General features: G+C 52.9%; 1 protein-coding gene across 2 annotated transcripts in view; it reads left to right on the top strand.

The window, feature by feature from the left end:
• LOC135257271 (rho guanine nucleotide exchange factor TIAM2-like) overlaps positions 1-15,426 on the top strand; it is a 58,433-nt gene that overhangs the window by 16,562 nt on the left and 26,445 nt on the right. The window contains exons 1-6 of one of the 2 annotated variants that reach the window (XM_064339843.1): positions 2,465-2,784; positions 6,738-6,807; positions 7,379-8,575; positions 9,500-9,962; positions 12,014-12,186; positions 12,943-13,167. In XM_064339843.1, coding sequence (XP_064195913.1) covers positions 7,385-8,575; positions 9,500-9,962; positions 12,014-12,186; positions 12,943-13,167 — 2,052 coding nt within the window. In that variant the 5' untranslated portion in view covers positions 2,465-2,784; positions 6,738-6,807; positions 7,379-7,384. Of the gene's footprint in view, positions 1-2,464; positions 2,785-6,737; positions 6,808-7,378; positions 8,576-9,499; positions 9,963-12,013; positions 12,187-12,942; positions 13,168-15,426 lie in introns of those variants that run through there. The other variant, XM_064339842.1, reaches the window with a different exon arrangement.

Genomic DNA, 15,426 nt, shown 5'->3' with positions numbered 1-15,426 from the left:
CATTACACTTTCACCGGTGGCGACGGAGACAGAAGGGAGTCGACCTTATTCAATTAAGGCGCAGATAACGCATTTGTGCTCCTGTCCGTGCCCTTCCTGTCAGGCGTTATAAATGAGCCGGACCAGAGCGGGCGAACGCAGGGAGAGACCTACTGTAGCTCCTGGCTTTTAAACAAACCCGACCGAATTTTGTTTGTCGCGTCAAAGCGAAAGAGAGAGGAGAGAGCCAGACCAGAGCAGACGAGCGCAGCCGCGTGGATGAAAAGGGCGTCTCGTCTCTCTCTGGAATGTCTCCCGGGCGCGTTCTCTTTTTTTTTTTGGGCTCTGCCAGATCGGGGGGCCCCGCCCCGAGCGAGCACAAGGCCCTCCTCTGTCCCGGGGAGGAAGCGGGTCAGGCTTCCTGGTCCCGGAGCCGCGGCGCTGCTAGGTGTGGACCGGCGGCTTCCTCGCGCAGAAAGCGAGTCTCTCTCTCTCCGCTCCTTGGCGCCCGGCTCCTGTTTTTTTCGCCCCCCTCCCTCTCGCTAATGCTTCTGCCGCGCTCTGTAATCTCTGCTTCCCCGCTGCTTTCCCATGAGAAGCGGCTCCCCCCCTGCCCCCCCCCACCCCTCCACCTCCCCACGTCCTTCTCCTTCGACCTCCGCCAACCCCAGTCACTCCTCAGAGCGGCAGAGAGGGCTCTTTCTGTCTGGCTGTCGTCCTCGCGCGTCGAGCGCGTGGGAACGCGCTCGAACCGGGGGCCGTCGGACGCGCTGCGCGGCCCTCCTTGCGCCGTCTGGGTTCGCGCAGCGAGTCGGGGAGGGCGAACATTCCGAGCAGGCTCTCCTGGGGGGCGGAATATACCGGAACACCGAGAGCAGAATGACATCACCGACACACAAAGTAGTAACGACCCGATGACCGCTGCAGTGACTTGGCAGAAGCGCGCTGCCAGATCGGTGGCTGTTGGGCTGTCTCTTCGTCCAGGCCTGGCTGCACGCCGCCCTCCCCTAACCTCCCTCGTTGGGACAGCCCCGTTCCTCCCACGCTCGCCGTTACGCAGTGTAGCACAGTGGGTAAGGAATTGGGCTTGTAACCGAAAGGTCGCAGGTTCGATTCCCGGGTAAGGACACTGCCGTTGTACCCTTGAGCAAGGTACTTAACCTGCATTGCTTCAGTATATATCCAGCTGTATAAATGGATACAATGTAAAATGCTATGTAAAAGTTGTGTAAGTCGCTCTGGATAAGAGCGTCTGCTAAATGCCTGTAATGTAAATGCCTGTAATGTTACGGAGTCGATGCGATGGGGAAAGATGGCGGCTTTTTTACCTCGGGCCTGTAACGTCAGAGCAGGTGCGAAGGAGCAGGAGAGAGCGCCAAGGCTGCCGCACAGGCCCTGCACCTCGGAGATGAAAAAGAGGACAGAGGACGCGGGGGGTCATTACCAGGGCGGGGCAGGGGGTAATTAGGGAGGGACGGCACGATGTGGGGTCTGACCCCTCCCCCTTCCGTGATGCTTAATCTCCGGCTGGATTTCGAGCCAGACGCCGGCATATCAAAGGTCCTGGTTTAATGAAGTAATCAGCGGTCGTTCAGAAACTCCGGGAGGTGATAAGATGTAATATAAAACCAGAGCACATACTGTAGGACTCCTAAGTCGGGCCATAGGATTGTGTGAAAAGAAGATTGTTCCCGGGCCCCCCCGACACCATTAATTGCGGTTGTCACTGGCGGAGGGTTTGCGGAACAGGCAGACACCTGCTCTGTTATTCCCTTTTTTTTTTACCTCCCCCTCCTCGGGGGGATTTGGCCCGTCCCCTGGCAACCGTAGAACCCCGGGCCTCCTCCTGATGGCCGGAGAGGATTTAGAGAGAGGTAAATCCGCAGCGGCAGGGCTGAGGGGGAAGGAGTTTCCTCGCTGTCTGGCGCTCTTCGATCGCGTGCGGCGGCGGCGCACCCCGGGCCGTGGCGTCAGGGAGGCACGCCGCGGACACGGTTCCCTCTCAAACCTCAAATATGCGCATGGCAGGAACGTGTGTGGGGGGGGGGGGAAGGGAGGCATGGAAACCATAACATTTGGTCACCGCGTGAGGGACGTCAGTACCACAGAATGTCCTCTGCCTCCTTCCCTCCGTAATTAGATTTCTTGGCTGAGGGCTGAACACCGCAGTGCCACTGTGGCTGACAATACCATCTCCCCTCTCTCTCTCTCTCTTTCTCTCTGTTTTCTCTCCCTTTCTCCTTCTTTTCCTCTGCATTCTTTCCCTCCCTTGAGTTTTTCTGCCGACTGTGCCCCCCCCGCCATGAGCATGCTGTGTGGTGCGGTAGTCTTGCTCCTGGCTCTATGGTGGCATGCGGTGTCAAAGGAGAGCAGCAGTCTGAGTGCATCTCCCCGGTGGTCTGCCGCCATTACGGCTCCTAGTCTGGCCCAGTCGTTTCATCATTTCCCCCTGTGGAAAACCACATTGGCTAGGCCGTCGCAGTCCTGTTTTAACCAATGGAAGGAAATTGTAAAGGTCACAAGCACTGAATTCTAAGGGTGTGGATTACATAAATACAAAAAAAGGACTCTGAGGGTGTAGGTCACAAACAAAACACACAGCATGGGGAACTTTCGCTAGTGACATCATAACAGAGTAGTCATGCAGGAAGTGTGGAGCTGCTTAGTCCAGCCAGCTTATCCTGAGGGTGTAGCCAGAAAGCACAAGAAACGAGGGAAGCTTTGACTTTTCGACCTGTCTCTTATCCTACACCATCCGTCTCTAAGCTTCACACGAGGGCAGTCACTAACCCGGCGTCTGGATTGGTGAGATGTGCTTCCCCCAGGAGCGTTGACTGTGCCAATTTGTGTGTGTGTGTGTGTGTTTCAGCCTCCAATTAAGTCTGGGTGTGTGCGTGCTTGTTTGCGTGTGTCTGCATGTGACACTATGTGTGTGAGTCTGCATGTACAGGTCTGGGCATGTGGCAGTGTGTGTGTGTGGGAGTGTGTGCATGCGTGTGTGTGTGTGTGTGTGTGTGTGTGTGTGTGTGTGTGTGTGTCTGACTGTGTGTCCGAGCTGCGCTCAAGCTCTCAGAGTGCAGTGTGAGATTAGAGGCCAGTGCACTCTCCATGCATGCACTTCTGACACATGGCAGATGAAAGCTCTGTAGTAAGGTGAGGATCTCTCTCTCTATTTCCCTCTCTCTCTCTTTCTCTGTCCGTCTGTCTGTCTCTGTCTTTCTCTCTTTATCGCTCTCTCGCTCTCTCTCTTTGTTGGATAGTGTAGCAGGGAGAAGGATACAATGTGTTTGTTTGTTTTATTCAAGACTGCAGGTAGGGAACTGATACCTTTACATGGCTTCTTGGTTTCAGACTATCAAATTATGTCTTTGTTTGCATATTTCAGTCTCCAATATGCATTGCTCCTTAGCAAATGACAGCCATTTTGTGAATTATCACACTCTAATATCCTCTTCCAAGCCTGCTTTATTACTGTCTGTGGAATTTATTGTGCAGCTAGACGTATCTTCTCAATGAATCAGTCCAGACCAAACTGATTTTGTGGTTATTTATTTGAATGTGTCATGAGGGCATTAGTTACTGCCAGTTCACAGTGTGTGGAATTTTTCAATATTCTTATGCTGCTTTAGATCGAACAGTCTGACACTTGCATGGTATTTTTGGTTGTTTGCTGCTTTGAAAGTTGAAGGTGACGGGGGAAGAGAGACAGATTTGATACACGCCCTGCTAATTTATTTATTAGCATTAGCATTATTTATGTATTATTTTGCTCAAAGTTCAGCATTACTGCGGTGCTTTTTGTATTCGGCTGAAGAGAGATTAGGATTAATGACTTTATGCCCAGGAGACTTCCAGGTTCTTTTGAGAGGGACATAATTCTGAAGCGGGGTTTTAGACTGACGCTGTGGCGAATTTAGCGGCATAGAAAACTCACTGCCGAGGTCCAGGTTTTTAAACGTAAACTTTTTTGACTTGGCCGCAGTCTCCTAAACGAAACGCTCGAGACAGAAGTTAACCCAAACAGGGGCCTCTGTCTGTGTCGGCGGCGGCGGCGGTGGTCTGTCTGGGTCGTTGACGCACGCCACCTCTTCGCCTCGGTCTTTGTGCGGTTAGAAAGGCGCGGCGGTGCGATCGCGGCGCTCGCTCCTTTAAGAAACGCCGGCCAGGCGAAACAGGAAAGCCGGTAGGGAAGGGGTTTTGGGGGGGGGAAGGGGGGGGTGGGGTAAGGAAATCGTAACCGGGGACGGTGGCGTCATGTGATTGTGTAGTAATGTCGCCATCGCGGAGCACACTATTTTCTTTCTCAGCGGGGAAAAAAAACATTTAGCCGAGTTTGTGTTGGCAGAAATGTGCTATTGCTTCTGGGTAACTTCTGTGCAGACACACAACACAGTCTTTTGTTTAGCAAGCGTTGCAGTTTCTTATGAATGGCTACAGTGATCAAAAATGAGGATATAAGTATATTGGCTTTACCCCATAATGTCACATTTTGCATGCATGTGTTTCCCTAAACAGACACAGCAGTATTGAGGTGGCTGCAGGTTTGAATTTCAGGTGGGAAAATGCTGATGCACAGCACTCTCGAGTAAGGCGCTTTAAACAGATTTTGCTTTATTGAACGTCCAGCTGTTTAAATGGATTCCATGTCTCACATAATAAACAAGTGCATCAGTCTTATAATAATTAAGTCCACCGTTCCTCCACCTCGTTTTTTTATAGTTCATAGTTTGTCATAAACTTGATCCAGTTCATAATTTCACGGACTAAGCTCCTTTTGATGAGGTCCTGTGCTTGCTCTGCGTATGGCCGCGATTACAGTCCGTTGCCTGCTTTTAATGCTGCAGGAAAGCGCAATGATTTACGGCGTTACTGTACTTCTCCTGATTAGGAAGAATGCTGACAGGAGAGCGCTGGCTCTGACTCATAAAAGCCCCTCGTAAAAGCTGTTAATCAAGATCGCGGCGGCGCTAATGGTGGTGTAAACAGGTGGGGATTGAGGAGAGCCGCTTTGGAATGATGCGAGAGAGAGAGAGCGGTAGGTCCTGACTGAAGGGCATTTCCTGTCAAGCAATCTGTTTTCAGCCTGAGACAAATGCATATTTATTTATTATTATATTTATTTATTTTAAAAAGTTCAGAACAGCAGGCCAGTGTCCTCCCAAACGAAGAGAAGAAGGGCTTGTCCTCAGCCTCATCAATGATTTGTTTTTTTAAAGATGTGGTTCCTCAAGTTGAAGTTCAAGGACTAGGGTCTGTTACTCAGAAATGGCTAATTCAACAAGTGTTTGGATATATGGTCACACACACACACACACACACACACACTCTTGCCACAGTGCTCCAGTTGTATGCGCAAATGCACCATAGACGTGTCGGTATTGAAGGCAGGAGAGCCGCAGCAATCCCTCCCCCCCCTCCCTGCTAAACAAATGCATTCTGGTCCCCAAAGTGTGACCTCTCTGCTGCCCTGAAGCATTGTGGGAGTCTGTGTACGGCCGAAGAAAGCCGGGATAGGGGGCCCCCCTCGCAGGGAGCAGATGGCCTATAGGAGAGACACACAAAAGTCGGCTGCAGATGTTTGTGCGTGTGTGTGTGTGTGTGTGTCTGTGTGCGCATGCATGCGTGAGGGTTTGGGGGGTTCAAATCGCACCTCAGCCTTTCACTACAGCTTGTCCGAGCGCAAAGGCGACAAACGTGTGACAAAAAAGCAGCTCCGCCCCCCGGCAGGAGCCGGCTGTCTGGAGCTGAAGAGGCGGCGGTGCGTTTAAACCCCGCCCCCGGCCCCGCCCCCTCCGAAAGGGCCGCTCGCGGTAATGACACGGCCGTCCCGCGGCCTTTTGTGAGCCGGCCCCGGGAGCATATGACAGGCCCGTTTGTTTGGCCTCTCGAAAAAAACTCTCCAGAAACTTGGGAGAGAGTGACGTGCGTGTGAATGCACTCGACCGGCCCGCTCAGTGTTTTAGGACTAATGTGGTTCTGAGAGCAACCAGTTGTAAATCTGAAAGTCTCTAGGTCAAGAGAGAGAAAGGGTTTTGGGGGCTGAGGCTTTTTTTTTTTTGGTGTTCTTTTTTTTTTGGAAGACCTACTCTATCGAGGAGATTGTGTGGCATTAACTTCAGTTCTTTGGGTGACAAGATTATTCTTATTCTTCTGCCTAGTTTGGCTTTGCAGATGTTAGACCAGGATAGTGTTCATTGTTCTCGGCTAGAAATAGCTGTACAAAATAAGTAATTGTACCTTACTGAACCCGTGTTCAGCAGTTGTCTACGATCATGAAAATGCACTTTTGTACGTCGCTTTGGATAAAAGCGTCTGCCAAATGAATGTAATGTAATGTAATGTAACAAGAGCCCAGCTACGTTTGTAGGGCTGTTCCGATAATTAGTGGTCTTTCTCAGAGAGACCCAACGGCACGTGTAGGGAGTGGTGGAACTTGTTGACAGAGGTCGTTGGAATAAGGGGTGTCACTTTTTTATGGGAAACACTTTCCTTAGTCCTCGCTGTTGGCTAAATTTAGCAGTCCTGGGGAAAAAAAAAGATAAAAAAGGAAACTTGTAATGGAATTCTTGAGTTTAAAAATAAACAGCATACCAGCTGAAGACTGCGATGTGTGGCGGAGCAGGGAAAACCGTTGTTAACGTTTAGGCTCGTGCGCTGGCAGTTGGGCAGGGTACGGACGGGCAGTCGGACTCCGGCCCACCGACGCCGCACTGGCCGAGTGTCTGATACCTGGCCTTCGCCCTTCTGTGTCCCTGCAGGTGAGCCGAGGGAAGGGAGGAAGACCATGCATACCGCTGGCGTTCTCACTCAGGAAAAGCGTGGAAACTGGTAAGGGACCGCCGCAACGCCGTACCGCACCATACCGCACCATACCGCACCATACCGCACCGTACCGAGCGTGGCTAACCGCCGTAGCCAGGAGCAGAGCTCCCGCGCGCGCAGCGGGAGTAGCCGTTAGCATCCGCGTCCGGCTTCTTTTGTTTGCGTTTGCTCTGCTCATTAGAAGCCTGGGGTTACATCACAGACGCAGAAAAACATTTTTGAGTTCTTACACTCGGATGAGAGCGAACGAGTTTGACAACAAAACGCACTGTTTTACCAGCCTTCTGAACCTCCATTTCCAGTGTTCAGTTGAATGTGTTCTTTGAACTTAAAGCGCATAATTATTGACAGACGTTTTTCTTCCTTTGTCTGGAAGTCATTTAATGCTGCAGTCATAACACCTGTGAATATTTAAAGATTTCAGTCCGTCTCTGTATCTTCATCCTTTTAGTCATGTAAAAGCATAACCCTCAAAACGTCTGCATTACATTTTTTCCTCTCCACACTGCAGTTGATTAAAATCATAATGTGCCCCAGAATATGTGAAATGTCAGTAAGTTTCCATTTTCCTTTACAGATTGAGATGGGAAACTCTGATAGCATATACAGCATTCCGGGGCCCAAGGGTAACAGTTTAATCTTCCCCGGGAAGCAGAAGTCCTGCTCTTTAAGGTTCCGCTCAGCCAAAGAGGAGGCCCTGTCCCCCCACAGCTGGTGGAAGACCAGGGAAGGTTACAAGTCCCGGGCCGCAGGGAGGGGCTGCCTAACCCAACACAAGAACAGCCAGCCCTACGCCTCCCATCACTACGAATACGTAAGCAATGGGAGCAAGGCCGCAGCCAATGGCAGGCCGTGGGCCGGCTGCACCCAAGGGCGCGGCTCTCAGCTGCGTCCCGAGAACGGCTACCGCCACGGCTGCGACCAGCTGTCCCAAGGAAACGGGTACAAGGCGGCGGTCAACGGCCACGCCCTGAACAGGTACGGGGCGCTGGAGCGGACGTGGGAGCCCGCGGAGGACGAGAGCAGCCCCAAGGTGCTCCTGAGCGAGGACGGCAGCCTGCGGGTGGAGTTCACCACCAGCGGCGGCTCCAAGCCGGCGCCGGACGGCTTCTGCGGCTGGGGCGGCTCCGAGGGCTCGGAGGAGTCGGGCGGGCCGGTGCAGCTGCTCAAGTACTCCCCCGCCCTGGAGATGGCGGCCGCGCCCGGGCGCCCCGAGGCCCCCGCCGACTCCGCCCTCCGGACCAGCCAGGGCAGCTCCCTGAGCTCGGACGGCTCCTGGTACGACTCGCCCTGGGGGAACGGGGCGGAGCTCAGCGACGCCGACAACACCGGCTCCTCCGGGCAGGCCGCGGACCACAGCGGCGGCGGCGGCGGGGGCGGCGCCCAATCCTCCCTCCGCCAAGAGGAACCCGCCGCGGGGAACTCTGCGGGCCTGCAGGAGGAGCTGAGGGGGCTCCACAAGTGCGCGTCCACGCCGGCCTCCCGCTCCCACCTCCACGGGGGCTCGGGTTCGAGCTCCACCTTCCCCGCCTCCAAGTCGGCTCAGGCCCTGGGCGCCGCGTACGCCCAGCAGCGCTCCTCGGTCGCGTCCATCCCGGACGAGCTCCCGGAGGAGGACTGCCACGGGGCCCGGCGGTACGCCTCCTACACCCTGCCCTGCCGCAAGGCCCGGCCCGTCGTCGAGGGCAACAGCAGGAAGGACGCGCTCAAGAGCCGCATCAGGCGCATCAGCGACTGGACAGGAAGTCTCAGCAGGAAGAGGAGGAAGCTGCAGGTAAAGAGTGCCAACTTTCCACAGCCAGATTCATTACAGTTAGAATAAGTAGTTCCTCTGTGTAAAATGGACACTAAAAGCAAAGGCTGCTTATCGGTTTATACTGTGGTTGGAGGCATAGAGTGCTCTGAAGGACGCTCCTGTGATTAAAGCTTTGTATTTGAGCTGCTATCTTATGCAGCTCTCTGGTGTGGGCACTCTATGCACACTATGTACTGCGTCGGTAAAGAACAAAAGAACATGTGCCCCTTCAACATGTCCTATTTACCTGCTGTGATCATACTACCAACCATGACACTCCCTCTAAATTGCTGTCTGCTCAGCCTAAACTGCTGTCTCCTCAGCCAGCTCAGTTCACATACTGTGGCGATGAAGTCAAATCAGTACAATATGTCAAGTGATCTTTTGCATTAGTCACTAGCTAAGCTCCACTGAGCTTAAAGAACAAACTAATGGCTGAACTGTGCTTTTAGTGCAGGTATTTACTGTTCTGTGAATGCCTGCAGATCTTCATTGAAAAACATTGAACTACCTTTTCAACCCCCAAGTGTGCACTGAGCTTCTTAAATTCAAAGACTTGACAAGCGTGTTTCTTACTCTGGATTAGGAACAGGCCCGGGGTCAGCGATAGTTCAGCGAATTGTTTGTGTTGAGCTGATTAATTACAGGCCTGTACTGTGTTAAGAATTCCACAGCACGCTGAGTAAACATCCCAAATGGCTTATTTTGAATCTCGACAATAACAATATTCATGCTAGTGGTGCTCAGTGTACACTTTCTCCCTATAATTACCTTTGGCTAATTATTTTAGGGTATCGTGAATGCTTTGGCTGTTGTACAGACTACAATGAAATACGTTTACCTGAGAAGGCCAGCTGGAAGCTCCCTGACTATTTCCCTTTGCCCCTCCCCCTTTTCTCCCAGGAGCCCAGGGGCAGCGAGGCCGGCGACTGTTTCGACAGCGGGGTGGACGGGCTGACGGCGGACACCTGCTCCGTCTCCCAGATGTCCAGCCTGCTGTGGCACCCGGGCCCTGGCCCCGCCCCCGCCCCGCCCACCCACCGCAGGTCGTCCAACGGGCCGCCGGCCAGCCTCGGCAGCGGCGACGCCCTGCGGCAGAACATCTACGAGAGCTTCATGCGGGAGCTGGAGGCGGGCCCGGGGGCGGAGGAGCGGCCGGAGCCCTCCGAGGGGGGCACGGCGGAGGGGTCCAGCGGCGAGTCGCGCGGCTCCCTGGAGCAGCTGGACCTGCTGCTGGAGAAGGAGCAGGGCGTGGTCCGGCGGGCCGGCTGGCTGTCCTTCAAACCCCTCCTCACCCTGAGCAAGGACAGGAAGCTGGAGCTGGTCGCCCGGCGCAAGTGGAAGCAGTACTGGGTCACGCTCAAAGGTAGGGAAGCTGGGGACACAGTAGCTCTATGGTAGCGGCTCCCAACCTGTTCCCCGAACTCCTGTAGGTCTATATGTTCAACCCTGATCTGGCGCATCTGATTCTACTGATTAGTAACTCAACGATATCTCTAGCTGTTTAATGAGGTGTGCTTTGTTAGGTTTGGAGTGGAAACCTACAGGACGGTAGATGTCCCAGAACAGGTTTGGGAGTCACTGCTCTACAGGCATGAAAGTCAACACTTGGTTTTCAGTTCCCAGACTGTATTTTAGAGCCCATGGATAGCTATCATATTTATGATATGGTAGCCTTAGTAGTATAACAGTTAAGTAAACCTAGTGCAACCAATGACAGATTTTATACACAGGATCTGGGCACTTAGGTGCTAAATTTTCAAAAATTTAAACGTTGAATAATGATGCAACGTTGTTGTTTGTGGAAACTACTGCTTATAAAAGTGCAATCGATGACTTGCGTGATACACGATGTGTCATACGCAGTGAGTCACAGCCATTGGATGACTGTGTGTTGGCCACGTGTTCATAATGCTATGTTCCCATCAAACAATCCTAAAAATGCATATTATGTTGTTAGCGCTGCAAAATAATAAACAGACGGTATTTTTGTTTAAGCTAACGCAGATCGCTCGCTTCAAAGGTCGGCATCGGCGTCTCGGTTCCAGTGGCTTATTGCAGACGTTGAGTCATGCGTTGCTCACAGTGTATGTAGCGGTGTAACTGGAGAAGAGCTCTGTCTCTCCGTGAGAGAGCTGATAGGAGCCTGTTCTGAAGGCCGAGGGGGGGGGGGGCGCAGTGATAAACTCTAGCCAAGGTCAGGCCTGCTCGGTGCGTTACATTTACAGCGTACTCTGATGTCATATCCTAAAAGCCCCTCTGGGAATTACGCGCTCGCATTTATGGTTACGCCGTGAATCTCAAGACGGCGACCCCGCACCCCTTACGGTTCGCGGGATTACGTTCGTCCCCGAAGCCGTCGTTCTTCCCCTCTGAAAATTCGCCGAAGCTAAAAAAAAATGTTCTGCGGCTCTTTGGGAGTTAATTAAAAACGACAGCGGTGGCGATAATAGACTGTCGGTTTGTATCCGTCCGTTGCGAACTGTACGGACATCCCATCGCTCCGGACGCGAATCCGGGTCTACCCTAAATCCGGTAACGCGATGCGGGCGGTGCCTGGGAAGCATTTGCCGCGAAGCGCCGGGAGGTTTTGTGCCACTCCTGCGGTTCGGGTTACGTCCCGCGAAATCGCGAATGCCGTGAGCTGTCAGCGAGGCGGGAGGCGGCCGGCCTGGCTCGTTCCCCCCCCCGTAGTCGAGCGCGTCGCCCACAGGCGCGTCTGGCTGCGGGAGGCTGAGCCGTGCCAAAAGAGGCCGCCCCACCTACAGCGCTGCTCCTGGACGGCGCTGTGGAAACGTTAGTCACCAGCGCTCAGCCACGAGGCAGCTCACACAGCCACCGCAGCTGGCCCAGACACAATAGCCCCATAAAACCCAGGCAGCGCTTCCTAGGCCGAGCACGGCCGTCAAAGCAGCCTCTCGAGTTTCACTTTGTTAGAGAGGGGGGGGTCTCTGCCTCTTACAGCGCAAGGCCATTTGTCCTTAACTCGGACTTGCGAATGAAAGCTAAATGCTTTAGCTCACTGGCGTTTGCTCATGAGTCAGTGTTAAGTCACTTATTGACTGAATCCAGGCCTGTATCTCACATTTAGAAAGTGGTTTTCCAGACTAGTGATTATGTATTGACCTTTGATGTGTGAAATCCCAACCAGAATAAGTAAGTGTGGAGAGAGTGCAAAATGTTTCACATAACTAAAGTAGGCTATGTCCAATTGTTACACAGACCACAATGCTGCATTCACAAGAGATTCTCCCAATGCTTTACAACCATAAATATTCTAAACTATTTTGAGAACCAGCCTCATACGTTGGTGTTGTTACAGGATTATTTGTGTCATTTGTGACTGGTTAAATGGAGCTGTTAATGAGTGTAATTGAGTCTTTGTGTGCGCTGCGTATCTCTGTCCCCGCCCCGCAGGCTGCACGCTCCTGTTTTACGAGACTTATGGGAAGACGTCCGCGGAGCAGGAGCTCTCCCCGTCTTACGCCCTGTTCGCCGAGGACAGCGTCGTGCAGGCCGTCCCCGAGCACCCCAAAAAGGAGCACGTCTTCTGCCTGAGCAACGCCTACGGGGACGTGTACCTGTTCCAGGTGTGCGGGATACACACGCCCCCACGCACATGCACACACACACACACGCACACACATACACGCACATGCATGCAATCTCATGCATTGTCTTCATTCTCGTTTTTATGAGTTGGTAACGACTGTTGGGGCGTTAATAAAGCTGTTCTTCATTTCCAGCCGTGCGGCAGCATCGTCAGGGATCAGCTTTCCGTTTTGTTTTGGGATGTTTATCTGTTTCTTGGCTCTTTGGTGGCTGATCTCATTTCTGCTCTCTGTATACAAAACAGCATGAAAACCTTCCAACATTGGCCACGCTGTCAGTTTAGCTTCGCCGCACGCAAGACGGGGAAATAAGTAGTGCCTGTCCGATGTGCTTTAATAGCTTTACCATCGGCCTCCTGTACAGGAAATTGAACCAGGCCGTGTATTTTTGAGAGTGTGAAATTATTGATGCTTTTTTTAGACCCTCAAAAAAAATTTTTTTTACGCAGAGCAGGCAGTCCGTCCACCTTTCGTATTTTCTCAGACGGGGAAAGTCAGAAGGGGTTACAGATGGAGACAGCTTTGCAGTGCTGAATCTGTCACAGTCAGGACTCGAACCTCCAACCACGCGGGGAATTCGTATGTGGGGTCAGGAGAGTCAGCTCCCCTACACACTGAGCCACAGTCTTACACACACCCTCAACACTCGACAAACCCTGGTCTGAAACACGTCCTCCTCCTTCTCCCTCGTTCTCACGCGCTGGTTCCCGGTTCCTCCCCCTCCCCCCTCACCAGGCCACCAGCCAGACGGACCTGGAGAACTGGGTGACGGCGCTGCACTCGGCCAGCGCCTCGCTCTTCGCCAAGCGGCACGGGAAGGAGGACACGGTGCGCCTCCTGAGGAGCCAGACGCAGGGCCTGCTGCAGAAGATCGACATGGACGGCAAGATGAAGAAGATGGCCGAGCTGCAGCTGTCCGTGGTCAGCGACCACAAGAACAGGAAGGCCATCGAGAGCCAGGTGAGGGGACCGGCGGCTTTCACGCATGGGGCCCAAACTCCCCCCTCACCCCACCCCACCCCACCCCTCACCCATTCCTTTCAGATCCCCGCTCTCAGAGAAGGTCCAGGGTTTTTCATGTGATGAGTGTGGGAAGGGACATTACGGTTTGGTTTAGATCTGGTGCCACGCTCCCTCTCTGTTTCATGCCCAGTACGCTTTTGCTTGCAGGACCATCCAGCACTGCACGCTTTCATGAGGCTTTCTGGATTAAACTTACATTTTTATGGAATAAAATAAGAAATACAATACCGGTTTGTTTTGAGTGTTGAGGCAAAATTTCGAGTGGAGGTTTGTCTGTCCATCTCTCTCTCTCTCTTACACTCAACACACACACACAAGCACACACACGTATAGACATGCAAACAATACACACATGCATACACTCATGCATGCACACACATGCACACAAACATACTCGGATGCACACACAGATGCAAATGAAGGCACACATGCTGACACGCACACAGACACACGCACACGCACACACACACAGGCACGCACACACACAGGCACAGAGCCACTACACGTTGCACTGAGTTTGTATTCCAGATGTTTGTGGTAATGGCTCTTGCTGCACATTATCCACTTTCATAGCGTTCCAGCCTGACGAGAAAACCAGATGAAGTCATGGATCTGCGCAGTGAGAAGGGAATTTTTTTTCCCCTCTGTGTCTGTGCCAGAGAGGGGCTCTGAAGCCCGTGTATCAACAGTTCTTCCTAAAGCAACGAAAACAAAGGCAGGGTACGGAGGAAGGGACATGGCGGGAGGTTCATCTGTCCCTTTCTTCCACATTAAAGGCCTGGAACCCTGTCATGTTAGCTTCCAGGGCAAAGAGCGAGATCAAAACCCCGAGAAGGAGAATTCTTCCCAAACTGGCAACGCTCCACATGGGTTGCCAGATCCCCGCCTAGTCACAACCCTCCCCCCCATTTGGAGACTGCTACTGCTTTTTTTTAAACGGGGGGGGGGGGGGGGGGGAGGAAGTGAGGATTCACCCCCCACCCCCCTCTGACACCTTCCGCATCGGGGGTCTGCTTGAAGTCAACCTCTGCCCCGTCTGGCAAATTAAATTTTCATCGCTTTGCATTTGAAACAATTCGTCCTCTGTGGGAGGAGAAAAAAAAGGGCTTAAGAGGTAAAACCGTGAGCTAATAGGAGAGAGAGAGAGCAGGCGAGAGAGGGGGAGAGAGAGAGAGAGCAGGAAGGGCGGAGAGAGAGAGAGGAAGAGAGAGATGTTGTGCTGTGCCACGACGCTGTTTCATGAGCTTTTAAATGGCCGATGAAAAACCATGAATCGTTAAGAGAAGCGGAAAAGGTCCAGTTACAGGAAGCGCTCGCGGTTCATAATCCATCATGTCTGAGCTGCGCTGGCGTGATCACCAGCGCGCCCGGGGGCACCCAAATCCTACGGTTACCGGGTGACATTCTCAGCCCCTCTCACAGTAATGACGCTGGCATCGGTAGGCCTGAGGCGAGCGTTTGTCGAGTTCGGTCCGGTGCCTTTCCCGGTGTTACCTTACCGTATTTCCCTGCGCTCGCATCCTTTAGGTTACCTCGATGTTGATCGTTGCTCAGCGATTCAGTGGGGAAATTAGAGGCGCGAAGCCAGGATGTGGTCACTTCTAAATAAAGTCTGCCATGCTTAGTAATGAGGTCACTGTCATCGTGAAACATGACTAACGGCAAAGCTCACCTGATATGCTGGGGTCCTGAGTTGGAATCGCACCATCTGCGTTGTACTGGCGTTGTACTGGCGTTGTACTGGCGTTTGCCAAGCGTTCTCAGCCAAACTGCACTTCGAATGCGGACGGGCCCGGAGGTTGTGTCTGATGGAGTTTGTGTAGAAAAGGCAGGGAGGTTCATACATGCTCTTTAAATGAGTAATGAAGAACAATAGTAATGGATGTCTCCTGCTTGGGAAAAAATGTGGGTTTCTCTCATAAAACAGAGCCCAGTCAAGACCGTAAGCCCCCCTTGAGTTAATTTACGTCGTGTGAGTGAGTTCCCGGACTTCCCGGGTTTTTACTGGGTTTGAGCTGGGCTCTGCTGCCGTTCTGTTCCTTGTCCTCCTCCTTCTTAGACATGTCAGGAAGGGTTTAGAACCCCCCCCCCATCTGCCCCTCCCCCATCTCCATATCCCCTCCCCCACGTCCCCACCCTTACATCGCAGCCAGGCTCAGGGGCACATCTGAAAGCCATTACAGCCCCTCCCCCCCC

Source organism: Anguilla rostrata, chromosome 6, assembly GCF_018555375.3.
Source record: "Anguilla rostrata isolate EN2019 chromosome 6, ASM1855537v3, whole genome shotgun sequence".
Classification (NCBI taxonomy): Eukaryota; Metazoa; Chordata; class Actinopteri; order Anguilliformes; family Anguillidae; genus Anguilla; species Anguilla rostrata.
The sequence above is the reverse complement of the archived record's forward strand: the minus strand, read 5'-3'. Positions and strand labels throughout refer to the sequence as shown.